This window comes from Pseudophryne corroboree, chromosome 7 (genome assembly GCF_028390025.1).
Source record: "Pseudophryne corroboree isolate aPseCor3 chromosome 7, aPseCor3.hap2, whole genome shotgun sequence".
Lineage (NCBI taxonomy): Eukaryota > Metazoa > Chordata > Amphibia > Anura > Myobatrachidae > Pseudophryne > Pseudophryne corroboree.
The window spans coordinates 310,775,372-310,801,446 of record NC_086450.1 but is presented as its reverse complement, the minus strand read 5'-3'; the positions used below and the strand labels follow the sequence as shown (position 1 = coordinate 310,801,446).

At 42.8% G+C, this 26,075-nt stretch overlaps 1 protein-coding gene across 1 annotated transcript; it reads right to left on the bottom strand.

The window, feature by feature from the left end:
• Positions 1-1,239: 1,239 nt before the first annotated feature.
• LOC134943629 (uncharacterized) lies at positions 1,240-3,821 on the bottom strand. Its single transcript, XM_063932370.1, has 4 exons — positions 3,518-3,821; positions 2,875-2,934; positions 2,587-2,799; positions 1,240-1,967 (listed from the first exon to the last, which is right to left on the bottom strand). Exons 1-4 carry the CDS (start codon positions 3,669-3,671, stop codon positions 1,288-1,290), a joined length of 1,107 nt encoding a protein of 368 aa, XP_063788440.1. The 5' UTR covers positions 3,672-3,821; the 3' UTR covers positions 1,240-1,287.
• Positions 3,822-26,075: the final 22,254 nt, after the last annotated feature.

Genomic DNA, 26,075 nt, shown 5'->3' with positions numbered 1-26,075 from the left:
TTTATGGCTACTGGGAGCTTCCAGGCTGTGGCAGGCGACGTCATTGGTATCTCACAGCCCACCTTTTCCAGATATTTGATGCAGGTGAGTCTAAAAATACATAGGCGGTTATGTCTAAGTGTTGCTTCTGTAAGTTCAAACAACACAGTATTGTAGAGAATACCTAACATGACACTCACCTTAGCTTCTTTAATGTCCACTCAGGTTTTGGATGTGTTGGAGCCACACATTAATGCCTCAATCTGCTTCCCTACCGAGGAGTCGGAGAGGAGTGCTGTCAGGGTAGCTTTCTATGAGCTTGCTGGCATGCCCAATGTGCTGGGGGCCATAGATTGCACACACGTTCAGCTGAGATCACCTAAGGGCCGCCAGTATATATATACTAATAGACATCTGTCCCAATCAACTAATGTCCAGGTGGTCTGTGATGCAAACTTAAAAATTATGAGTGTTGTTGCAGGTTACCCTGGTGGCTGCCATGACTCCTTCATCCTCAATCAGTCATCGCTCTTCGATAAATTTGAGGACGGACAAATGCCTGATGGCTGGCTGTTGGGTATGTTTAAAATGTTTTGTGTGTATGTCTTTTATCCACAAACTCGAGTTATGATTAGGTGAAAGAATAATCTAACATATGTACTAATGTGGACTATATCTGTTTTTCAGGTGATGGGGGTTACGGCTGCTACTCTTGGCTCCTTACTCCATTGTCCCAACCTGATTCTCCTGCTGAACACAGTTACAATCATGCACATAAGGCTACGCGGAATGTGATAGAAAGATGTTTTGGTGTGCTGAAGTCACGGTTTCGGTGTCTGGATAAATCTGCTGGCCTTTTGTTGTATAGTCCCTCAAAGGTGACTAGAATTGTGTTCTGCTGCTGTTTTCTCCATAATCTGTGTTTAACCCAACATCTGGCACATGATGAGGGAGAAAGCAGTCGGCAAGCAGAGGAGTTAGACCCATCTGGTGACAGTGTGAGTACATATGTAGGGAGGCAGGTACGGCAAGAAGTGATCCTGCGCTATTTTTCAGGTCAGTTTTAGTAGGCTGTAATTATCCTTGACTAAACACTTTGCACTACTTTCTATTGTGTGTTTTGTTACTTACTGTTTGTAGTTTATAGTGGTGTGTCCATTGTACTTAGTTTATGCTAAAAATTCATTTTCAGTCATTACCCATGAAAAACATACATACATACAGAGCAGCTTCGACAATGTTTGAGACGGACACAGGAAGTTGTGTGTTTGTCAAATACAAATTTTTATTTTGCCAATCACATTGGGGTTATTTTTTCCGCTTGTGTGTGCTGGGTGCTGAGCTTTGTGCTGGCTCACTGGCACGTGCTCTGGAGGAACGCCGAACAGGGGAGGTTACTGGCGTTTGGATAGGGGTCGTGGTCCCCGAGCTGGAGGTTACTTGGTGAGCTCCCATCAATGAAATATTGCTGCTCAAATTATTAAGGCTTGCAATCAGCTGAGTGTTGGTTGCAGTGTGGCTGGCTACAATCCTGGATAACGACTCATTCACCACTTGGTTGTGCTGAATGAGCTGAACGAGTGCCTGCTGATGGCGCTGTTGCTCATCTATGATGCGCGATAAATGAGCAAGCATTTGGCTGTTGTCAGCCCTTATTTGCTCCATTGAGGTTGCCATTCGCCCTACTTGTACAATCAGTCTGCCCGAGTTGCGACTAATACGCGGTAGATGATGGGGCAGACTGGCAAGGTGTTGTGTATGTGCGGTCAGGCTGGCATTGCTTTGGGCCTGTTGGCTTGTCCAACTGGCCCAAAAATCATCTTGTATTTGGCTTGGGGGCGGAGCTTGTGCCAGTTGTGGACTGATGGAGGCTTGGGGGATATCCTGCAGCTGTATTGGCTGGCTTGGGTCAACAGGTGTAAGTTGCAGTGTGATGGTTGCCTGTTGGTCTTGTCCCTGCTGGTCCACGTCGGCCATCAAGCTGGGCTCTGTATGGGGTGGCCAACATGCAATGTTTATTTGTAAATTTTTTGCAAGGCTACTTCTACACATTACTACATTCATAATACTCCATTTTTGAACTTTTTGGCGTTGATTTTATAAACTTATAATGTTTTTTATGCTCAAAAACATATATACCAACACAGGCGGCCACATAGACAGATTTGCATAATCCTCACCTAACTAACTCCCCTCCACAGCATTACACTGTTAGATTCCCTCCCCTGACCACGATATAGACTACTTACCTGGATAGTCCAGAGGAGCGGAGCAAGTAAGCCATCTACATACTGGACAGGGGAGATGTGTGAACACTATAATGTTGTGGATGCTGTTTTTTTTTTTTGGAATTTTATTGTTATATTATTTAAATGTGCACGTGTGTGGGCCAAATTTAAAAAAAAATCTGATATTTAATAAAAATGATGTTGGCGGCGAGAACATCCACTAAGACCTTATAAAAAATTTTTTTTTCACCTTTAGCAATTGAAGACGTAACATCACATTGCTTGTTCTGGAAAACATGTAATCTCAAAACCAACTAACAACATATTAACTGTACTGTGTATATTATTGCCTATGTGTTTAATTTCTGTTTTTACTCACCAGATAACTGAGGGGATCGGGGCTCATCACTCTGCGAACTCGCCAATAGTGCCAGTGGTGGCTGGGGTGACACTGCAGAAAGTCGTCGCCTGGGTGGGGATGATGGAGCCGCAGATTCCGAGCCAAGACGCCGTGTCTTACTTGGCCTCCTGGGTAAGTGGCCCAAGCCCTGTGATGGGCGCCTTACAGGAGGTCGGCTTCCAGAAGCAGAACCTATGTGAAAATATAAACATTAATATTTTGTACTTCTATGTGTTTGCAGAATATGTGACTACACTGAAGTCTTACCTGCAATCCCAGCCTCATCCTGACTTGTCTGAGGCCTGTCTGGCCGGCTGGTCTGTGGGACTGTTGAAAAAGTGTACCAAACATTATTACCATGCTTTGTGTAAAAAAAAACCCTGCAAAGCCTTATTGTACTGTAACCATCTATTAGGTATTGGATAAACAAATAATTTCTGATTAAGAGCTTCAAGCTTCATTATTTTGTGGTGTATATCCAAATGTTCATGATGTTGCACACAATAAATCTGTTACACTTTAGAATTATGCCTCAGATATTGCAGAGATTGACTACTTGCAAATGTTTCACAAATTTAATGTTGAAATAATTGCACCGTTTTTCAGAAGTAAATAAATACAAAAATCTTTTTAAAATAAGCAGACAACACAGATGTCCAAGCAATATCGTCAAAAAAAAAATCTTTTTTTTTTTTTAAATTAAAAAGCCATTGCACATGTTTTTGCGCAATATTAAATTTACCAAACAGCCAATGCAAGGTGAATAAAGCACATTCTAAACACAAACACACCTTAAGGGTGCATAGGCCTGCAATATGTGAAACACAATTTATGCATCCTTTACCCTTTAAAAATGACATTTACAACATTTAGAGGACATTTAAATAAAAATATAACACATCAAACTTACCATCCTGCGTGGGTCGGTCCGAATCCCGGACATGAGTAGCAGACACCACTTCGGCAGGAATCAATGCCCGCACAGGCTCCTCCCAGTCCCGATAGGTGGCCCGGAAAGGGGGGCCACCTCCGGTTTTTCTTGCAGATTTGGCCTCTTTGGCCATCTTGGCCTTGACACGCCGCTTTATATCATAAAACCTCTTGCGGCACGTGTCCTCAGTCCGCCTCACCACACCCTCACTATTCACGGCAAGTATTACTTGCCCCCACAGGACAGACTTCCTGCGGGAGGACACCTTGCCAGCATCCTGACCAAACAATTGGCGATGGTGCTTCATCAGCTCACGCACCAAAGCCATGTTTTCAGCATAGCTGGACTTTATATTCCTGCCAGTCTTGGTAGTGGTGCGTGGCTGCGGAGCCACAACACCATCACTATCACTGGAAAATACAGCAACAGGCACCCCCTCCTCCTCCTCCTCACTAACCTCCTCCCTCTCACTACCCCCCTCCACCTCACTAACAGCCTCCACCTCACTACCAGCCTCCACCTCACTACCAGCCTCCACCTCACTAACCTCCGCCACCACACTGACCTCTGAGTCTGACATGACAAACAACAAAAAACACTGAAAAATCAAAACACAAAACACACTCCTCCACTACTCCTACTACTACACACCACACAGCCAACACACACGCTCACTCACTCACTCACTCACAAACAATGACAAAAGACTGTAAAAAAAAAACAAGGACAAAAAAGTAGACAAACTGTGAAAAAACAATACTACAAATATGACAAGACTACTTACACACACAGTACAGCACTCAACAATCACCAAACTCCTCTCCAAATCCACCAAAAACTCCACCAAACTCACCAACTCCAAATACACCTTCCTCTCTCCTCTCCACTAGCTAAACCCACGAGGTGCGGTGTGTTTGGGGCGGTTTTATAGTAATATGCACAGACACTCCTCCTTCACGAATACAACCAATCACGGCCGCGTGACGAAAACGAAACTTAGGACTAAAAACGCGGCAGCAATTTCTAAATCACTGCCGTAACAGACATGTGACGCAGTCGTAAAAAAACCCATAAACGCGGCCGCGAAACAGCAAACGCGGCCGCAATCTACAGCAGAAAAGCACGAATGACATCGACATCGGAAGAAACGAAAAATACGAATACGACAGCTTAGTAAATTAGTCGTAATCAATTCAAAAAGTTGCAATTTTACACTGTCGATGTCATTCGTGATTGAACTTGGACATGATTCTGGAAAATACGAATCTTAGTAAATTTACCCCTATGTTTAAGCCTGATGAGAATGAAGATGTCAGAATGAAGGTGTCAGTTAAACATTGAAGATCCTGAAATTTGAAAGTTACTACAGTACAGTATATGGCCCCACATCTTAAATATTGTGTACAATTCTGGGCTCCACATTCTAAAAAAGATAACTTAGAGCTTGAAAGGGTGCAGAGGCGAGCTACAAAATTGATTAAGGAGTTAGAGGCATTGGATTATGAGGAAAGGCTTACTAGGTTAGACACTAGAGAGGCATCTAAGAGGGGACTTTATAAACATTTAGAAATATATGAAAGGACAATGCATGAAAATAATAGGAGATCTGTTTATTGAGAGATCTCTACATAGGCTACACGGGCACCCTCTAAGGTGACAGAAGAGGAAATTTTGTACCCAATGAAGGAGGGGGTTCTTCATAGTAAGGGAAGTAAGCATATGAAATTCTTTGCCAGTGAATGTAGTAATGTCGGACTAGGTCAATACCTTCAAAAATGGGTTAAATAAATTACTAAGTGACAAAGATATCCAAGGATATAACTTCTAAATGAATGTATTTTAGAAATTGTATTTTAAGAAAACTATGTTTTTAAGTTGTCAACTGGATGAAAAACGGTCTTCAATTGAGTAATTAGGGTTTAATCTATGGCGATAAAAATATAGTGTATTCTAGAAAAATGTATTTGTAGAAAAATTAAGCATTCTAGTTGACAACTAGATGATAAACGTACTACACTTGAGTCATTGTGGGTTAAGCTATGGTTATATAGGGAATAGTATAGGGTCATTATATAAAGGTTAAACTCGATGGACAACTTGTCTTTCTTCAACCTCATTAACTATGTTACTATGCTACTATGTAAAATGGGGTCTATTTTGTGTCAGTGTTATTATTGCTTTAAGACTTAGGGGTCTATTTACTAAGTCTTGGATGGAGATAAAGTTCATAGAGATAAAGTACCAGCCAATCACCTCCTAACTGCCATGTCACAGGCTGGGTTTGAAAATGACAGTTAGGAGTTGATTGCCTGGTACTTTATCTTTGTGCACTTTATCAACACCCAAGGCTTAGTAAATAGATCCCTTAGGCTTAGTTAAGGTTTTGTTGAGTGTTTTTTTAACCAATGATTTCTATGCCATGTCATAGAGATTTAAATTCTGATATTCAGGCTACGAAATGATACAGTTGCAATTTGTGATTAGGTTTTCTGTCCTTTTTGATTATTACTCTATTAACTCTAGAGATTTTGAATTTTTCCTCCTTTTCACTCTTCTGTATTTTCTTATTTTCTCTCCTCTTTCTTTCCTCCTCTTACTAACTTTCTTCCTCAGTCTTTCCTATTTTCCTGTTAATGTACCATTTTTTCCCTTTGTTTTGGAGCTTAGGGTTCAGTTATGTCTCAGCCCCAGTGCATTGTTAGCCTGCTTGCTCATTTTACAGAGAGCAGCAGAATTTGTGCTGCCTCTTCAGAAGTGCTGTCTAATATTCAGTGCAGACTCACATGCTACTGCTTTGCTTCTAGTGAAGGATTACAGATGCATGCCTGGTTGAGCACACATTGCTTTTGGATGCCAATGCTCGGGTCATTGATGTGCCATGGATGTGCCTCATTCTACTAATGATTGCACTGGGGTCACAGCTGTAGACCTGAATAGGCTAAGCCTGTTCACACAGCAATGGGCTACTGATAGGTGGAGCATGCACCTGTTCTCATGGCTTTTCTCCCTTAACCCTTCCTGGACCCTGAGGCTCAAAGGGGTATAAAACAGTGCTGCATGCTGGCGCCGGGTAAATGAGCAACAATAATCTATTTAAATCAGTGGCATTACAAACCCCCCCCCCCCCCCTCCCCTTGTCCCTGCCATTTGTTCTCGGGTACAGTCCATGTTCACAGAATTAATGATGCTGCATGATCATTACTTGTGACACTGCACCCTTTCCTGTTCTATCCCTGCCTTCCTCCCTACAACCACAGCCATGGTCCACTTCAGATGATAAGTGCACTTTGCGAACAAAACCAATGGGCAGTACCACACAACTTCAAGCAGTAACAAGGTGCATGCACTGTCTGCTCCTTGCATACACCTATGAGGTAGTTGCCACAGCATATATTGCATTTATTATGCCTTTTGTTGCTTATGTTCATCATGTGGACTTTTTCATATCTGAATTGTAATCGAGTTTTGTGGGCAAGTTTATCTGAACGAGAGAGACTGTTGCTTGGGGTTGATAATACTGTAGCATAGTATGTACATGGCAAAGATAAAGGTAGACTAAATGTCTCTATATTACTTCAGTTTGGACATTCCATTATATTTTTTTATTAACAGAACCACCTCCTGACTGCCCTGTAGTCAGATCTTTCAGACAACCCACTTGTAAAAATATCAGTGTGCCCCAAGCTGATATGGTCCCCAGCTCACATGTTTCTACCTCATTTAATTTGCTCCATCTGAATTTAGTGATCCATGTATTGGCACATGCAGGGGAAGGATCTGTAGGTTGAGGGAGGGTTGGAAATAAGGAGGTGTTTGGGGGCAGAGATATCCATTATCTGGGCTCCACAATTTTTGTCAAATTTCCTGTAGAGCTTGGTGTTTCAGAGAAGTTACACCCTTTCAGACCTGATGACCTCATATGAGATGCATGTACTGTTCCTACAGTGATGCTTGGTTTAAATAAAGCCCTCTGGCTTCCATAATTCTCCCTGCCACGAGTGTGTGGTGTGTCTGAAGAAACTGTACCTATCTTCTGTAGTCCTAAAGGTAGGGGGTGCTGATGTCTTCTAACCTGGTTTTGCTTGTTGCTGCCCTGGGACTTGCAATTGCTTTTGCTGCTGGTACTTCTATTGTGCTGCCTTTTTACCCTGATCCCATTGTAGCAGCTTGGGCTTTGCTTTCGCTGGACATATTTTTCATATGATGCCACAGATGGGTGTACTTCTCATGCTGCTCCTTAGGAAGGTTGAGTCGGAAGTGTCTCACGTGGAAGCAAGAGCAGTCCTAATTTGAGGATTGTAACAGCATTCACCCTAATCATCCATTAAAGAAGAACTTTGCCTGCACAGATATATCTATTCTACACACTGCATTTTCTACCAAGGAGAATGCCACATGGAATAACCATGGAAGTCTTTGCTCTTTCATTTAAATTTACTCTGCTCTCTTATCTCTCTTGACAGTATCATAATTTTTTAAGCTGGCAAAAGAACACAAACATCTCCAATTTCTTATTCTGCTCTACATGGCTCCTTTTAAAATGGAGAACCTTTACACACTGTAGACAACACAGCTTTCTCAACTTAGTTTTGGTAGCATAGACTAATATTCACATTTACACCAGCAGCTGTAAAGTACTGAAGCTATCAACACAGGTGGGTGTCACCTCCACAGTGACAGGAGTTGGATGCTGCAGTGTGACATTATCTTTCAGTGCCCAGATCCTGTCACTGAGAAGAAGCTGGTATTGCATACACTAGTCTCCGCTGGCAGTCCAGCATCTCCAGTGGGATGCTGGGCACACCCCTGAAGTGAGGTAATTGGGGGCTTCCCAAAAGTCAAAGCCCTCATAGTGACATCAACATGGTGCTCCCGTGAGACTATGTCTCTTTCCATGACACCACACCCCTTTTTTTGGAGAAACATGTTGATGGTGCATGAGAGGGGTACTACTGGCCTCACTTGGTGTCACTGACCCCCATACCACCACTAGCTGCCATAGCTGTTCTACCTCTTCTATACTAACTCCAAACCTTCTGGATGGTGCTGTACTAGGCATTCACCCTCACTCAGTCATTTTAACATCGGCACAACTGTCACCACAACAAAAACTATAAATTAAAACAAACCTAATGATGCATAAGAAAAACTGTTGTGTTCCTAATCCCCTCACTTTCTCTCTCTCTCTCTGTCTCTTTATGAATAGTATAAAATAAACTATGCCTAGAAACAATTGTGGGATATAGGATGATGTGCATATCCCCAATTATCAAAAATTATGTAAATTAAAAATAAATGAATTTAAATAAAAATAAATATAAAATAGTAGCACTGTAATAGTCACTTAAGATGAAACACGATGGCTTTAACACTGACATATACCAAAACACATACATTTTACATACTAATAATAAAGTGCTGTGAGTCGATATGGATCATGATCCATTGATGGAAGAGCAGGAGCAGCAACCAAGTACTAGTGCTGTGGCTGCTGACAGTAATAATGATCAGGATAAAAGTACTTCAACATCTACTAAAGACAGGGATCAAGGGCATAGAAGGCTTAAGAAAGGGCACCTGAAATCAAAGCAATATTTCAAAATACAGGGAAAGTTTACTTCCAAAAAACATAAAATTGCCAACATGCCATTCACCACACACAGTGGCAAGGAAAGGCTCAGGCTAGAAGAGGTGTCAAATGTAAAACAGGCAAATCAGTGTAGAAAAAAACACTTATGCTAAAAAAACAAACTGTGTTCACAAATGTCACAAACCCAGGATAGTCTAAGGGCATCTGTGCTAGCTATGTGCAAGCCTGAAATTTCTGATGCTGTACTTATAGAGAAGCCTAATTTCTCCATTTCTGTACCCTCAGCAAATATGGGAATAAGCAGCACAATTGTAGTTGGTGACATAGTAATTGAGGATGCCACTGTTGAATTGCAACAGGATGAAAGGGAAATTTGTGATGCCAATAATAAGGATGTTGATGATGAGGATGTTGTTTGTGTAAGCCAGGCACCAGTGATAGCAGTTCTTGCCCATGAAAAGGAAATTGTCATGACTGGGAATAATACAAAAAAATCCACATCCTATATGTGGAATTATTTTTACCCACATCCTGACTACTGACAAGTCATCTATAGTGTTTGTAAAGCTAAAGTAAGCAGAGGTAGGGATGTTAACCAAGTAGAAACCTTTTTCTTTTTACTTTATTTGCAGTGAGTTCATGAAAAGTTTTTGTCAAAATGTAAAAAATCTGCTAAAATAATACCATGCAGTTAAACAACAGTTAGTTCACATCTCTAGGCTAGATTTCAGCACATGCAATCTCCATTACCAACACCTTTATCATCAATATCCTCATTAATGATCAGAAGTAGTCCTCCTGCATCCAATTTACTAAGGATAACTGACTCCTTCCATATCCAGGATTCCTCAGAAGAATCCTTGAGTGCTAGGCCTGCTGCTGCTGCTGGGGGTGAATCTTCATCCCAGAAGGGGACCAAGAAGACTACTAGTAGTTTCAAACAACATTTGACTGTAAAACAATTCTTTGCAAGAAGAAACAAGTATGAGAGCTGCCATCCAGTTGCACAGTAGATTATTGAAGCCATGACAGCTGTGCTAGTATTAGATCTGTAGTCTATATCCACCTTTAATGCATCTGGTTTTAGACAGTTATTTGAGGTCCTGTTTTCTTTCTACCAAATTCACTCTTGGTTCCATTTTACCCAAAAAGCCATTCCTTGCCTGTACCAGGGCATTAAGAAAAACAAAATCTTAGCCTGTAAAATGCCTTTGTACCCACCGTCCACATAACAGTTATGTGGACAAGTGGTCCTGGTCAAACTAAAGATTATATGACTGTGACAGCCCACTGGGTGGTGTGTTGCCTTCAGCAGCAAAATGTAACAAAAAACACCAGCTCATTAACAGGTAGGCTACTCTCTGTATCATTGGTTTCACTAAGAGAAGTACCAGTGTCAACCTGTTATAAAAACTAAGGGATATCATAGCAAAATGGCTTTCCTCAGAATGTGTAATTTCTGATAACACCAGTAATATTGTGAAAGCATTACATATGGGTGAATGTGAATAGGTCCCTTGTTTTGTGCACACAATCAACTTGGTGGTACAGAATTTTGTAAAAAATGATAGGGTATGCAGGAGATGCTAAGGCCTGAAAAAAATTGGGACATGTATAGTATTCAGCAACAGTATGTAGGGGATTGCAATGGCTGCAAGAACACTTATATTTTCCATGTCACCAACTGAAGCCAGAGGTAATAAGGTGATTTCTACCCTTTCTAAGCTTCAGTGAATGGAGGAACAGTGTCAAGCCATCCAAGCATACACAATTAGCCATGCCATATTGGAGAGCAGTGGAAAAGTACCTTAATCCAGTACAGTGGAAAATGATTTTATGCAAGGTATTGAAACCATTTGAAGTAGTAATCTATGAAGTCAGTTCAGGCAGTGTCAGCTTGGGTCAGGTGATTCCCTTAATTGACTAATTGAAAAGCAGCTCATGAAACTGAAGGAGTTGAAGAAAATAAGTAATTCCACTAAGTACAGTATGTTGGACTTGTAGATCAAGTTCATTATTTGCTTCACCAGGACCAAAGGGATGTCAACATCTAGAAATCGGATAAGTACATTTTGGTGACAATACTTAATCCTAGGTTTACGTATTACATAATCTGTTTCTTTCCAACTGACACAGATCTTAAGAGATGCAATGAGCTCCTTGTGAACAAGTTGGCAGTTTTAGTGACAAATGACATGATGAGGTCTTCTCCTTCAGTTTCTCCTGCAACTGCTGCTGGGATGGAAAAAATGTAGGTTTACCAAGAGGTGATGAGAATGAGTCAACTCAGCGTACCAGAGTTACGCAACATTTTAACATCTGGTCAGGTCTCAAAGAATTGCCAAACATTAATGACACCTCTACCATGACTCAATCTGATATGGTCACCACCTATAGAATGGTGGAGGATTTTTTTTAATGACCATGTACAAATAAACATTTCAGACAGTCTCTTTGACTACTGAGAATAAAAAAAAAGTTTGGAGCCCATTGTACAAACTTGTTTTGGTGTACTTAACCTGCCCACCCTCCAGTGTGTGCTTGGAAAAATCTAAGAAAATTGTGAGTGATCTGCGTAGGAAGCTACTTCCTCAAAACTTGGAAAAGCTGATGTTCACAAAAATGAACTACAAAATTGTATGAGAAAGACTTTTCCTGACAACTGTGTTAAAGTACAGAGACTTCTGTAATAGTGGTTTCCATCTGGAATGACATAATATTGTGTAATAATGATGTTAACACTGATGAGGGTGAGTATGAGAATGACCTCTTCCACCTGTAGATAGGATTATCAACACCGATAGCTGCCTTAATCCCATTGATACTGTAGCTTGTTTTGTAGGAATCCAAACCATGCATGCTCGTTTTAATATCCAACATAGAGGTGGGTGGGAGGAATCAAGGACTATTTCATCTTGCACCATTTTTCTTTTCTGCCACTGCTTTGTGACAGTGTTTCCTATATGTGCTATAAACTGCTGTGTGTTTGTGCCGCTGCTCTGTCACTTAGTAACCAGCCAGCTCACTGCAGTCTTTGGCAAATATTTGTGAAAACAATATTATGAGCTATACAGTGGTTCAAATTGACTGGAAATGAATGTAAATAAATTATATTTTAGTTAATAGTGCTGTAGGAAGAAAAGCAGGTCCAAAGTACATAACTTTAGCATTAGGGTGGTTTTGTCAAATTAGAACCAAAGCACAATGAATACAGATCCAAAATGAAAACCAAAACACGGGGGCCGGCGGACATCTCTAATTGTGATTTTAGCTTGTGTGGCCTAATCATTTTAAAACAGTTTTTATTTCAAAATAAATTTCATCACAATGCAGCTTTAAGTTTTGTGAAAACAAAACACATATATTACAGGTTGAGTATCCCTTACCCAAAATTATAAATCCCAAATTTATGGGTCCCCTACTGAGATAATAACATAAATATTATATATATTATTTATAATTATACATATTTGTAGATAATGTATACAATACATATGTCATTATTTCAGTAGAGGACCCAAAAATGTGAGATTTTTAATTTTGGATAAGGGATACTCAACCTGTAATTAATTAGAATCATAACTTATTAATTACTGTTGTTATGCTGTACAAAAACTTTACAGATCGGGCACAAATATTTTTTATTTACCAGTGATTAGACAAAATTAATATATTGGTATGTGTTTTTTAATTTTAAATGCTTATTTTGTTATCGTTCATCCTTAAACATTTTTTCATTTTCCTTTTACAAAATCTATTACTACTTTTTGAAAGAAGGCAGCAATTAACTATGTTAATTTTAGGTGGTGGATAATTCATTATAAATGTATGTCTGTAGGGCACATTTAATTCAAACGAATTGAGTTCATAAAACATTTGTGCACAAAAGTTCTATTACTTCCTCATTGCTAAGAATATGATTGTATAACACTGCAAATGAAGCTATATTCATTAGAATATTGTATAATTTAATATAACAACTTGAAACACTGTCAAAAGCATTGCTAAATTGGAGTTTTTAATATAAATAGTATTAATTGTTACATTATTTCAGTGCACTTTTGACTTGTATCAAAGATCATATTTTCTACACAGCCAGCATCATTAATACAGAAAACAGGTTACATTTTTATATTTATATTATAATACACATTAACATAAATAATATATTGTATGTTGTATATGATTTATTTATGTTGTACAAGTGATTATAGTTGTTCTATTTGACAAGTAAAATAATAAAATGTACAATAATTAAATGTTTATTAGTAGAGATGTGCAGTGGGCACTTTTCATGTCTTTTGTTTTGGTTTTGATTCTGGTTCCAGGCTCGTGTTTTGGATCTGGATTCGTTTTGCCAAAACCATCCTTTCGTGTTTTGGTTTTGGATCTGGATGATTTAAAAAAACAACAACATAAAAACAGCTAAAATCACAGAATATGGTTGTAATTTTGATCCTATGGTATTATTAACCTCAATAACATTCATTTCCACTCATTTCCAGTCTATTCTGAACACCTTACACCTCACAATATTGTTTTTAGGCCAAAAGGTTGAACCAAGGTGGCTGTATGACTAAGCTAAGCAAAACAAGTGTGCAGCACAAACACCTTGCCCATCTAGGAGTGGCACTGCAGTTGCAGACAGGATGGCACTTAAAAAAACTAGGCCCCAAACAGCACATCATGCAAAGAAGAAAAATGGGTGCAATGAGGGAGCTGTATGACTAAGCTTAGCAACACAAGTGTGCGACACAAACACCTGGTCCATCTAGGAGTGGCACTGCAGTTGCAGACAGGATGGCAATTAAAAAAACTAGGCCCCAAACAGCACATCATGCAAAGAATAAAAAGAGGTGCAATGAGGTAGCTGTGTGACTAAGCTAAGTGACACAAGTTTGTGGCACAAACAACATGGGATGTGCTGGAATTTGCCCAGATGTAATACACGCACAATATTGGTGGCACAGGCGAGCATACCCCTAAACCACACACACACATGGCAAAGCCTGTAAAATTAATTTGGATAATAACCCTTTTATTTGGAGCTATTATAATAATATGCAGCACAGGACACCACCACTGGACTGAAGCAGCCCAAGACAGCACCACTGCACTGGACTTATATGGCAGTACCTGATGACTTATACGGCAGTACCCCTGGAGTTGTACAGCAGTGTCAGACAGCAGTACACTTAAAAAACTAGTCCCCAAACAGCACATAATGCAAAGAAGAAAAAGAGGTGCAAGATGGAATTGTCCTTGGGCCCTCCCACCCACCATTATGTTGTATAAACAGGACATGCACGCTTTAACAACCAATCATTTCAGCAACAGGGTCTGCCACACGACTGTTGCAGAAATGACGATGTGGTCCCTGTGTACTTTCTGTAGGCAATTGCTGGTCAAGGTCTTCCCGGAGGAATTTATTATTCATTTTGATGAACATCATCTTCTCCACATTTTCTGGAAGTAACCTCCTACACCGATCGCTGACAAGGTTACTGGCTGCACTACACACTTTTTCGGAGTACACACTGGAGGGGGGGAACTTAGTTAAAATAAAGCCAGTTTTTGCAAGGGCATTCAAATTGCCTCTTTTTCCTGCCAGTAAACAAACAGACTCTCTGACATGCCTTCTTGGATGCTGTCACTCATATAATCCTCCACCATTCTTTCAATGGTGACAGAATCATATGCAGTGACAGTAGACATGTCAGTAATTGTTGGCAGGTCCTTCAGTCTGGAAAAAGATGTCAGCACTTGCTCCTGACTGCCCTGCATCACTGCCAGTGGGTGGGCTAGGAAATCTTATCCTTTTCCTCGCAGTCCCAATTGCAGGAGAAAATGAAGGAGGAGCTGTTGATGGGTCACATTCCGCGTGAGTTGCAAATTTTCTCACCAGCAGCTCTTTGAACCTCTGCAGACTTGTGTCTGCCAGAAAAAGAGATACAATGAAGGCTTTAAACCTAGGATTGGGCATGGTGGCCAAAATGGTAGTGCTCTGATTTCAACTGATTGACCACCCTTGAATCCTGGCAAAGCGAATGAAGGGCTCCATCCACAAGTCCCACATACTTAGAGGAATCGCACCGTCTTAGCTCCTCTTTCAATTTCTCCAGCTGCTTCTTAAAAAGCCTGTTGCGGGGATTGACCTGACTCAAGCTGGCAGTGTCTGAACTGGCTTCAGGTGGGGCAAGTTTGAAGGTTTGGAGAACCTTGCATAAGATGGAAATCATTCTCCACTGCACTTGAGTCAGGTGCATTCCCCCTCCTTTGCCTATTTCATAGGTGGATGTATAGGCTTTAATGGCCTTTTGCTGCTCCTCCATCCTCCGAAGCATATAGAGTGTTGAATTCTACCTCGTTACCACCTCTTGCTTCAGGAGATGGCAGGGCAAGTTCAGGAGTGTTTGCTGGCACTCCAGTCTTCGTCAGGCAGCAGCTGAATGTCAAAAATGGCCCGCAATATTTAGGGCCACCGACAGCATCTCCTGCATCCCCCTGTCATTTTTCAAAAATTTCTGCACAACCAAATTAATTGTATGTGCAAACATGGAACATGCTGGAATTTGCCCAGATATAATGTCCGCAAAATATTGGTGGTATTGTCTGATATTACAAATCCCCCAGAGAGTCTAAGTGGGGTAGGCCATTGTGCGATGATGTCCCTCAGTTTCCGTAAGAGGTTGTCAGTAGTGTGCCTCTTACTGAAAGCGGTGATACATAGCGTAGCCTGCTTAGGAATGAGTTGGTGTTTGCGAGAACCTGCTACTGGTGCTGCTGCTGTTGTTGCTGTGGGAGGCAATACATCTACCAAGTTGGCTGTCACAGTCATATAGTCCTTAGTCTACCCTGTTCCACTTGCCCACATGTCCGTTGTTAAGTTGACAGTGGGTACAACTGCATTTTGAAAGACACTGAGGACCCTTTTTCTGACATCTCTGTACATTCTTGGTATTGCCTGCCTAGTGAAGTGGAACCTAGATGAGATTTAGTACCAGGGACAAAAGACCTCCATTAATTCTCTAAGTCCCACTGAACGAATGGCGGATACCGGACACACGTCTAACACCAACATAGCTGTCAAGGCCTCAGTTATCTGCTTTGCAACAGGATGACTGCTGTCATATTTCCTCATCCTCACAAAGGACTGTTGGACAGTCAATTGCTTAATGGAAGTAGTACAAGTGGTCTTCCGACTTCCCCTCTGGGATGATGATCGACTCCCAGCAGCAACAATATCAGCGGCAGCAACAGCAGCAGTAGGCATACCACTCAAGGATCCTCTGGAGGAATCCCGGTTAGGAGAGGACTCCTCAGTCTTGCCAGTGACATGACCTGCAGGACTATTGATGTTCCTGACTGAAGAGGAAGTTGACGTTGAGGAAGTTGGTGGTGTGGCTTGCAGGAGCTTGGGTACAAGAGGAAGAAGGTATTTAGGTGTCAGTGGACTGCTTACGCTCTTACCCAAAGTTTCACAACTTGACACTGACTTCTGATGATTGCGCAGCAGGTGACATATAAAAGACGATGTTCCTAGGTGGTTAACATCCTTGCCCCTAATTATTACAGATTGACAGAGGCAACACACGGCTTGACACCTGTTGTCTGGATTTGTGGAGAAATAATTCCACACCGCAGAGGTGGCTTTTTTGGTATTTTGCCTAGGCATCACAATGGACTTATTCATACCACAGACAACAACTGTCTCCCCCGGTGCCTGATTTAAACAAACCACATCTCCATCAGAATCCTCATCGTCAACATCCTCCTCAGGGCCAGCAACACCCATATCCTCATCCTGGTGTACTTCTACAGTGACATCTTCAATTTAAATATCAAAGACTGGACTGTGGTGCTACTTTCAGCACTTGCAGAGGGTGTACAAATAGTGGAAGGAGCCACCTCTTCCCGTCCAGTGTTGGAAAATCAAGGCATCGCAACAGCCAACACAACTGGACTCTCCTTTGGGATTTGTGATACCATCTTAGAATGCACAGTTCTTTGCTGTGCTTTTTCCATATTAACTCTTATCATTTTTCTAGCATGAGGATGAGGGCTTCCATCATCATGTGAAGCTGAACCACTAGCCATGAACATAGGCCAGGGCCTCAGCCGTTCCTTGCCACTCCGTGTCGTAAATGGCATATTGGCAAGTTTACGTTTCTCCTCAGACCATTTCAATTTATTTTTTTGGGTCTTTTTACTGAATTTTGGCTTTTTGGATTTTACATGCCCTCTATTATGACAATGGGCTTTGGCCTTGGCAGACAACGTTGATGGCATTTCATCGTCTATGTCAAGACTAGTGGTAGCAGCTTCAGCACTAGGAGGAAGTGGTTCTTGATCTTTCCCTATTTTATCCTCCAAATTTTTCTTCTCCGTTATTTTTCTGGAGTTATTTATCAGGAGAGCGTACCTCTAACCATACAGGGAAAACCCTGTGAAAATTATTTGGATAAAATATTAATAACCCCTTTATTTGGAGTAAATAATATACAGCACAGGACAGCACCACTGAACTTATATGGCAGCACCACTGGACTTGACTTATGCTAGCCATACATCAGACCAACTTTTCTCCAACACTCAAAACTTCCAACCATCCAACTTGTCTGTTCAACTAAAACAGTGCCCCACACATCTCACCAACTTTTTACCAGTGCTCCACACATCTAACCAACTTTTCATCAGACCAACCAACCTTCCAACTTCTGTCCAACTTGTGATGTCACCGAAGTAGGCGGACAGTGCCTGCCTACAGTTCTTCAGTTTTGTTTTGTTTTTTAATTTCAAAACATGCAGAAGTGTCTTTTTTTCAGTGAAACTGGGCTTTTCTTTCACCACCATACATTTATTAGATTTACTTATTTTTATACTGAACTATGGATACCAGCATGGTTGGGCTGCCCAGGCAGATAGATATATATATATATATATATATATATATATATATATATAAGATGTAGATATTCGGCACTCCCAATGTAGTAAAATGTACAGCTTGCCTGGTGCCCTCTTTTTTGGAGGCACAAGTATTATTTATATATTTTTAAAAAGATTATTATTATATATATATATATTTTTTTAAATGGAATGGGAAAAACCCGAAAAAAATTAGCGTGGGGTCCCCCCTCCAACGCATAACCAGCCTCGGGCTCTTCGAGCCGGTCCTGGTTCTAAAAATCCTGGGGAAAAACAGACAGGGGATCCCCCGTATTTTTAAAACCAGCACCGGGCTCTGCGCCTGGTGCTGGTGCAAAAAATACGGGGGACAAAAAGAGTAGGGGTCCCCCATATTTTTTACACCAGCATCAGGCTCCACTAGCTGGACAGATAATGCCACAGCCGGGGGTCACTTTTATACAGTGCCCTGCGGCCATGGCATTAAATATCCAACTAGTCACCCCTGGCCGGGGTACCCTGGGGGAGTGGGGACCACTTCAATCAAGGGGTCCCCCCCCCCAGCCACCCAAGGGCCAGGGGTGAAGCCCGAGGCTGTCCCCCCCATCCAAAGGCTGCGGATGGGGGGCTGATAGCCTTGAGAAAATTTAAAGAATATTGTTTTTTCCAGTAGTACTACAAGTCCCAGCAAGCCTCCCCCGCAAGCTGGTACTTGGAGAACCACAAGTACCAGCATGCGGGAGAAAAACGGGCCTGCTGGTACCTGCAGTTCTAATGGAAAAAAAATACCCATATAAAAACAGGAGACACACACCGTGACAGTAAAACTTTATTTCACACATGTCGACACACACATACTTACCTATGTTGACACGAAGCAGTCGGTCCTCTTCTCCAAGTAGAATCCACGGGTACCTGAAAATAAAAGATAATTATACTCATCTGATCCAGCGTCCTTATACGTAATGCCACCCCTGTAGTAGTAGCATCCTTATACGTAATGTTCCCCCAGTAGTAGTACCGCCCTTATACATAATGCCCCCCCAGTAGTAGTAGCATCCTTACATGTAATGCCCTCCCAGTAGTAGTAGCACCGTCCTTATACATAATGCCCCCCAGTAGTAAGAGTCCTTATACATAATGCCCCCCAGTAGTAAGAGTCCTTATACATAATGCCCCCCCAGTAGTAGCGTCCTTATATGTAATGCCCCCCCAGTATTAGTAGCCTCCTTATACATAATGCCCCCCCAGTAGTAGTAGCATCGTTATATGTAATGCCCCCCTGTAGTAGTAGCGTTCTTATACATAATGCCCCCCCAGTAGTAGTAGCATCGTTATATGTAATGCCCCCATGTAGTAGTAGCGTTCTTATACATAATGCCCCCCAGTAGTAGTAGCATTGTTATAGGTAATGCCCCCCCAGTAATAGTAGCATCCTTATACATAATGCCCCCCCAGCAGTAGTATCGTTATATGTAATGCCCCCCCAGCAATAGTAGCGTCCTTATACGTAATGCCCCCCCTATAGTAGTAGCGTCCTTATACGTAATGCCCCTCCTATAGTAGTAGCGTCCTTGCATGTAATGGCCCCCCTAGCAGTGGCGTCCATAAAGCGCGCACACACAGACATACCTTACACACACACAATTCACACATATATACAGACACACACACACACACACACTTCACATATATACAAACACACACACACACACACACACACACACACACATATATACAAACACACACACACATATATACAAACACACACACACACACACACACACACACACACACACACACACACTCACTTCTCTCTCACCCTCCACTTACCAAGTCTGGCTGGCCGTCACTGCAAAGCTGTCTGGTCCCGTGTAGCTCCGCCCCTCTATTCCGTGTAGCTCCGCCCCTCGTGCCACCGTAGCTCCGCCCCCTTTTCAGACCCCGCACTGCACAGCCCGCTGTCACAGGTGATTGGGGGGGTGGGGAGGGGGGTTTTTTCATGCTGCCGACACAGTAGGCGGACACTAGCAGGCAGTGTCCGCCTACTTATCGTTCAGTTGGGGGGAAAGTTTCCCCTACACCTGAACGATTGGTTGGGAAAATCAAACAGGTTTGATTTTCCCAACTAGTTGGACAGACCGTTTCTGTCCGTTTTTCAGCGTGTGGGAGCAAACTGCTGATAATCATTTGCTCCCACACACTGCCAGATTATCTTTCCAACCAGCCAACTAGTTGGCTGGTTGGAAAGATATCGTCCTGATGTATGGCCAGCTTAATACGGCAGCACCACTGGACTGGATTTATATGCCAGTACCACTGGATTTAGATGGCAGTATCACTGGACATATACGGCAGTATCACTGGAATTATACAGCAATACCACTGTACTTATAAGGCAGTACCACTGGACTGGATTTATACGGCACTATCACTGGACTTATACACCAGTATCACTGGAATTATATGTCAGTATCACTGGAATTATACATAAGTACCACTGGACTTTTACGGCAGTACCACTGGATTTATATGCCAGTACCACAGGATTTATATGGCAGTATCGCTGGAATTATATGGCAGTATCACTGGCATTATATGGCAGTACCACTGGACATATACGGCAGTATTACTGGATTGGATTTATACGCCAGTACCACTGGATTTATACGGCAGTACCACTGGACATATACGGCAGTATCACTGAAATTATATGACAGTACCACTGTACATATACAGCAGTATCACTGGATTTATATGGCAGTACCGCTGGACATATACAGCATTATCACTGGACATATACGTTAGTATCACCGGACATATACGACAGTACCACTGGACATATACAGCAGCACAGGGACACCACCACTGGACTGATGCAGGACAACATAGCACCACTGCAATGGACTGGACTTATACAGCAGCACTGGACATATGGCAGCAGAGGACACCACCACTGTGACTGGACTGATGTAGCACAAGACACTACCACTGTACTGATGCAGGACAACACAGCACCACTGCAATGGACTGGACTTATACAGCAGCACTGGACATATGGCAGCAGAGGACACCACTACCGTGACTGGACTGATGCAGCACATTACACCACCACTGAACTGATGCAGCACAACACAGCACCACTGGACTGGACTTATACAGCAGCACTGGGCATATGGCAGCAGAGGACACCACCACTTTGACTGGACTGATGCAGCACAAAACACTACCATTGTACTGTTGCAGGACACTGAAGATGGAGACACGTCCTCTCACTACACTCTCCAATACCGGAGTGAAAATGGCAGCGACGAACGGCTCCTTATATGTAATCCAAACCCCATGAGAATCCGACAGTGGGATGATGACGTTTTGCCTCATTCTGGTTTTCGAGTCAGGCGGGAAAACCCGAGCCGGACTCAGATCCGGGCTCGGGTAGTGATGTCCGGTAGCGTTCAGTTTTCAGGGAACCTATCCCACTCTTCTCTAGTATTAAATCAGTGTGATATCAGGGAAGAATGGAATGTACAGTATTCCTCTACATTTTCCTTGCATCATACATACTGTCCCAGAGGCCACATACATAGTCCATAGGCTTAGGATCAGCAAAATATACTCATAACAAGCCCTTTTGGATCCTTGAGCTAACTACAATAGCATCTCTCAGTGTTAATACTATTATCAGAATTCAAATTGAAAATGGGTTAAAAGCTTGTTGAAGAACAATGTCTGAATACCAGTTATTTTTTTATTAACTGTCCCCCATCTTCATCATCACACAGCACAAAGAGCTACAGATACAATACATTAATCTATAATTTATCACTGACAATTTTTTTGTCATTTTTGTTCTTATGACAATAAATTGATTATAGTATTTACGTGATGACTAGTATATAGAGTAGTGGTTCTCAAGCTTGGTCCCCTATACAACCTCAATTTTTAGGCATTGCCATGCATTAGCACAGGTAACTTAATTAGTACCTCAGTCAGTTTCATTATACTATCTGTGCACATACAAAATATTTTTAAAACCTGGACTGTTAGGGTGCCTTCAGGACCAAATGTAGGAAACCCTGATACATAGGAATTATTCATCTCTATAATGTAAGTGCAATACAAGCTGTACAGTAGTGTAAATAAAAGCGCTTGAGAAAAACTGCATAGATAAATTGATTAAAAAAATGAAATACAATAGCTGATCTGACTGCAGGCCCTTAGACTCAAACGGACAGGTGCCACATGACACCAAACATAACCAATGACTGTTTTATGATGGTTATCTGTACACTTACCTATTAATATAAATATCTAGTCAGCCAATCATGTGGCAGCAGCTAATTGCATTAAAACATACAGACATGATCAAAACAAACACCATAATGGGCAAGAAATGTGACAAGTGACTTTGACCATGAAATTATTGTTGTCACCAAACAGGGTGGTTAGAGTATGTCAGAAACTGTTCAACTCTTGAGCCCATCATGCACAACAGTCTCAAAAGTTTACAGAGATTGGTGCATAAGAAAAATAAGGAAAAAATAAGAGAGTAATCAGCTGTCCTGTGGAAAAAAAATGTCTTTTAAATGAGGGAAGGTGGAAGTGGATGGCCAGGCTGTTTCAAGCTAGGAGGAAAATGACAGTAACACATAAAAACATGTGTTACAACAGCAGTATGCAGAAGGGCAACTCATAGCACACAGTATTAAACTAAGAAGTGGATGGGCTATGGAAGCAGAAGATCACATAGTTCTGCTCATTTTAGGTAACAAATGGAAACTGAAATAACAGTGGGCACAGGCTCACCAAAGCTGAACAAAAACTTTACATGTTATGCAAATAGTATTGTCAGAATTTAACATAAATGACATGAATACTTGGATCCATCCTGATTTGTGCCAACATTTTTGGCTGGTGCTTGTTTTGTAATGATTTGGGAAACATTTAACTGTATATGCACATTTTAGGCCTCTTAATATCAATTTAGCATTGTTTAAATGTCACAGACAACTTGAGTAACAATGAAGTCATATTTTTACTTTAAAACTTGCTGCATCTGTCTTGGAATAAATAAAGTGATTTTAAACATAAATCAAACAGTTTACACTACTCTTTTAAGAATTTTAAGAGGCAGTTTCTTGATGTCTAATATTTATGGTCAATTAAGAGCAATGGACAGGTGAGGTTCACCGATGGGTATCTTACCTAAAGTAGTAAATGTGTTTCCAAAAAAAATTGTGGATCCATATTAATAAAATAATAAAAAATCTATTAGGTTGTTCTTACATTGTTCTTAATTACCCATATTCACAGATACCTGTTTTTATTGTTGGGTCTCCAATGTCTCATGTTATTTGTCTGCAGTCTCAGGAGGAACTGCCAGAGACAATGGAGTTATTGGCAGCCAGGCTCCTGCGGAAAAGCAGGCACCTCTCCTCCATTGTCTCTGGCTCCATGTGCTGACGAGTGACCCCTGCCAGCCATTATCTGCCAGGAAGGAGCAAAACAAACTACCGGAAGCTGGAGATCAACTGCAGTGCAGTATGTACTTCTCCTCTCACTACCATCACTAAGCACACCTGCTGACCTATCAGCCCCTGCTGTCATCAGTACTGCACAGAGGTGGCTGGTCTCTGCCTCCATCATTGAAGCACCTTCCTCTTGTCCCCTCTACCAGTGCATGACTCCAGCATGACCATGACCTGGTTGTTGAAATCTGTTGCAGGCAAGTCTCTCCTGTCACCTCCATGCTGCCTGGCTCACTGTCATTATTGGTGATTTCTCCTGCAGGACCTGGCTCCTGTTTTGGTTGGGGGTTTTACTTGTCATATTTTCTTTACAGATGCACTACATGTACCAACATGAAAATAATTTGTGATTCTCCAAATTGACCAAGACAGGACAAGCTGGGACCTGTACTACACCATTAAAAAAAAATATTAAATCAGTTATTAGAACAGTATTATTAAAAGCATGTCAACTGCACAAGGAGTGTGGGATAAACCTGATACTATTGCCATTAGTGCTGGGTACACATAGGAACGGGCACTGAATGTTTATTTTCAGGCCCACCTACCCCTATGGTTCCACCAGCCACGGCTGGTAAAGCATAGTGCTAATTAGGGTAAAATCAGTGGGGACCATACACTCTTTGTCCCCCTGATATTTCAACTACAATCCTAGGCTTCAATGCTTAGTACTGGCTGGCAATTTGGGATGATCCCGCCCATTTTTTTATACATTTATTTAGAAATCAAGCAGTACATATGAAATAAATGACACAGGTACAGGCACAATATGGCAAAAAGGACAATAGTAGTCCATGCAGGGTAACAAAAGATTGACAAAAAAATCAATCACAAGCCAATGTCATATGAGAGAGTTTCAAGTGAAGTGAAATAGTTGAGAAATATAGACGAATGTTGAATAAACGTAAGGATAAATAAGAATCCGTTTTTTTTACTGATGGCTGGATGTGGCAGCCTTTGTTACTAGGCAGAGTTAGGCTAGTTTTGTGATGTTGTCAATCAAAAGTTGGGAGCCAATAAGGGCTCTGTGGGTGTGTTGTTTGGGTAAGGTTATTAATGGTAGGCTGTTCTGTGCAGACAGTCTCTTGGATAATTGCCTTGGAGTCTGGCTGACTGGGTCCTCTGCTGGCTAAGTCGATTTTTCCCTTCCTTTGTTATTATTCCTCCTTGTATTAACTTAATTGTCCGTGGATTCCCCCCCCCCCCCCCCACCAGGCTTTGCTTTCCCCCCCTGGCTTTGCTTTCCCTCTTTGGGCCGTTGTGTACCTCTGTCCGGTGTTATGCCCCGTCCCCGCCATACTGCTCCCCCTCCGAGCCGGCTGGCGGGTCATCTGCTGCCGCTCGCGGCAGCTCGCCCGAGGGCGGCCCGTCAGTGGCGCCCTGCTTTGCCCCCAGCCGCATCCCGCCCTGCTGCCTTGCCGCGGCCCGCCATCTCCTCTCTCCCTGCCGCGGCTCACGATGCGGCTGCTGGAGCACACGTGACCGCGGCTCCCGCTGTCAGCCCTGACCTGCTGCCCGCTTCCCTGCTTACCTCCGTGCAGGCGGCAGGTAGCCCTACTGTACAGACGCCAGCAGTGTCTGACCTGGGGTCTCTGCTTGGGGTTTCTGCTGCTGCCGTGGGCCCAGCCAGTGCGGCGGCCATTTTAGGTGTCCCAGCTCGTGGGGGGGACGGCCATCCCTAGCTTGGGGGGGCCGTTTCATCAGCTTCGGGCACCCCTTTCTCCATAGGGTTGCCTGGGTTGTTGCACAAGGGCGTGGGCATCTCAGCTGGGATGTCCTTCTCGCCCCCCAACCCCCCTGCCTGCGTTTCCTGGCCTCCTATTAGTTGGCCGGGGGTCTCCCCTCAGGGCCCCCTGGTGGCCCCCTCGTCTGCCATTATTTCCTGGCCGAAGGCATCTTGGAGTGCGGGTTTCGCTCCGCCGGTTTACCCCTCCACCTCAGTGTCACCCTCAGCCTCGTTGTCTGCTGGGCTCCCCCCCGTCTACGTATTCTTTCCCGTATTGGCCCCCGGCCCTTTCGGGTCCCTCACCCTGGTTCTCGCCCCCCCTCCTGGGTCCGCAGGGGTACCCTGTGTTTCCCCCTTTTACCGCTTCGCCCCCTTTGGTGCCTTCCGTTGCACCTGTGGGGAGCTCTCAGGCCCCTGGTTTGGTGAGATTGCATTCTCCCATGCGCCCCTTGCTTCCGCCCTCCCCCGTTGCTCAACCCCCGTGCCTACGGAGCCCCCCCGGGTTTCGGTGGGTGCCCCCTCCCTTCCTGCGGCTCCCGTAGCTTCTCCTGCGGTGTTATCTGAAGCTTCTCTTTTAGTTTCAGTGGTTCCTGCAGCGGCTGGTGCTCCGGAGGTTGTCGCATCTTCGATGAGCGGGGTTCCTGCGGGCGTTGAGATGGCCCCTCCGGCCGGAGGTGTGGCCCCTCTGCCTGAAGTTGCGGTTTCCACGGTTCCGGGGGCGTCTGGTGCCGGTGAGTATGATTTGCTTGCTGCTTGTGATTCTGCATCTGTTTCAAGTTCCTCCTC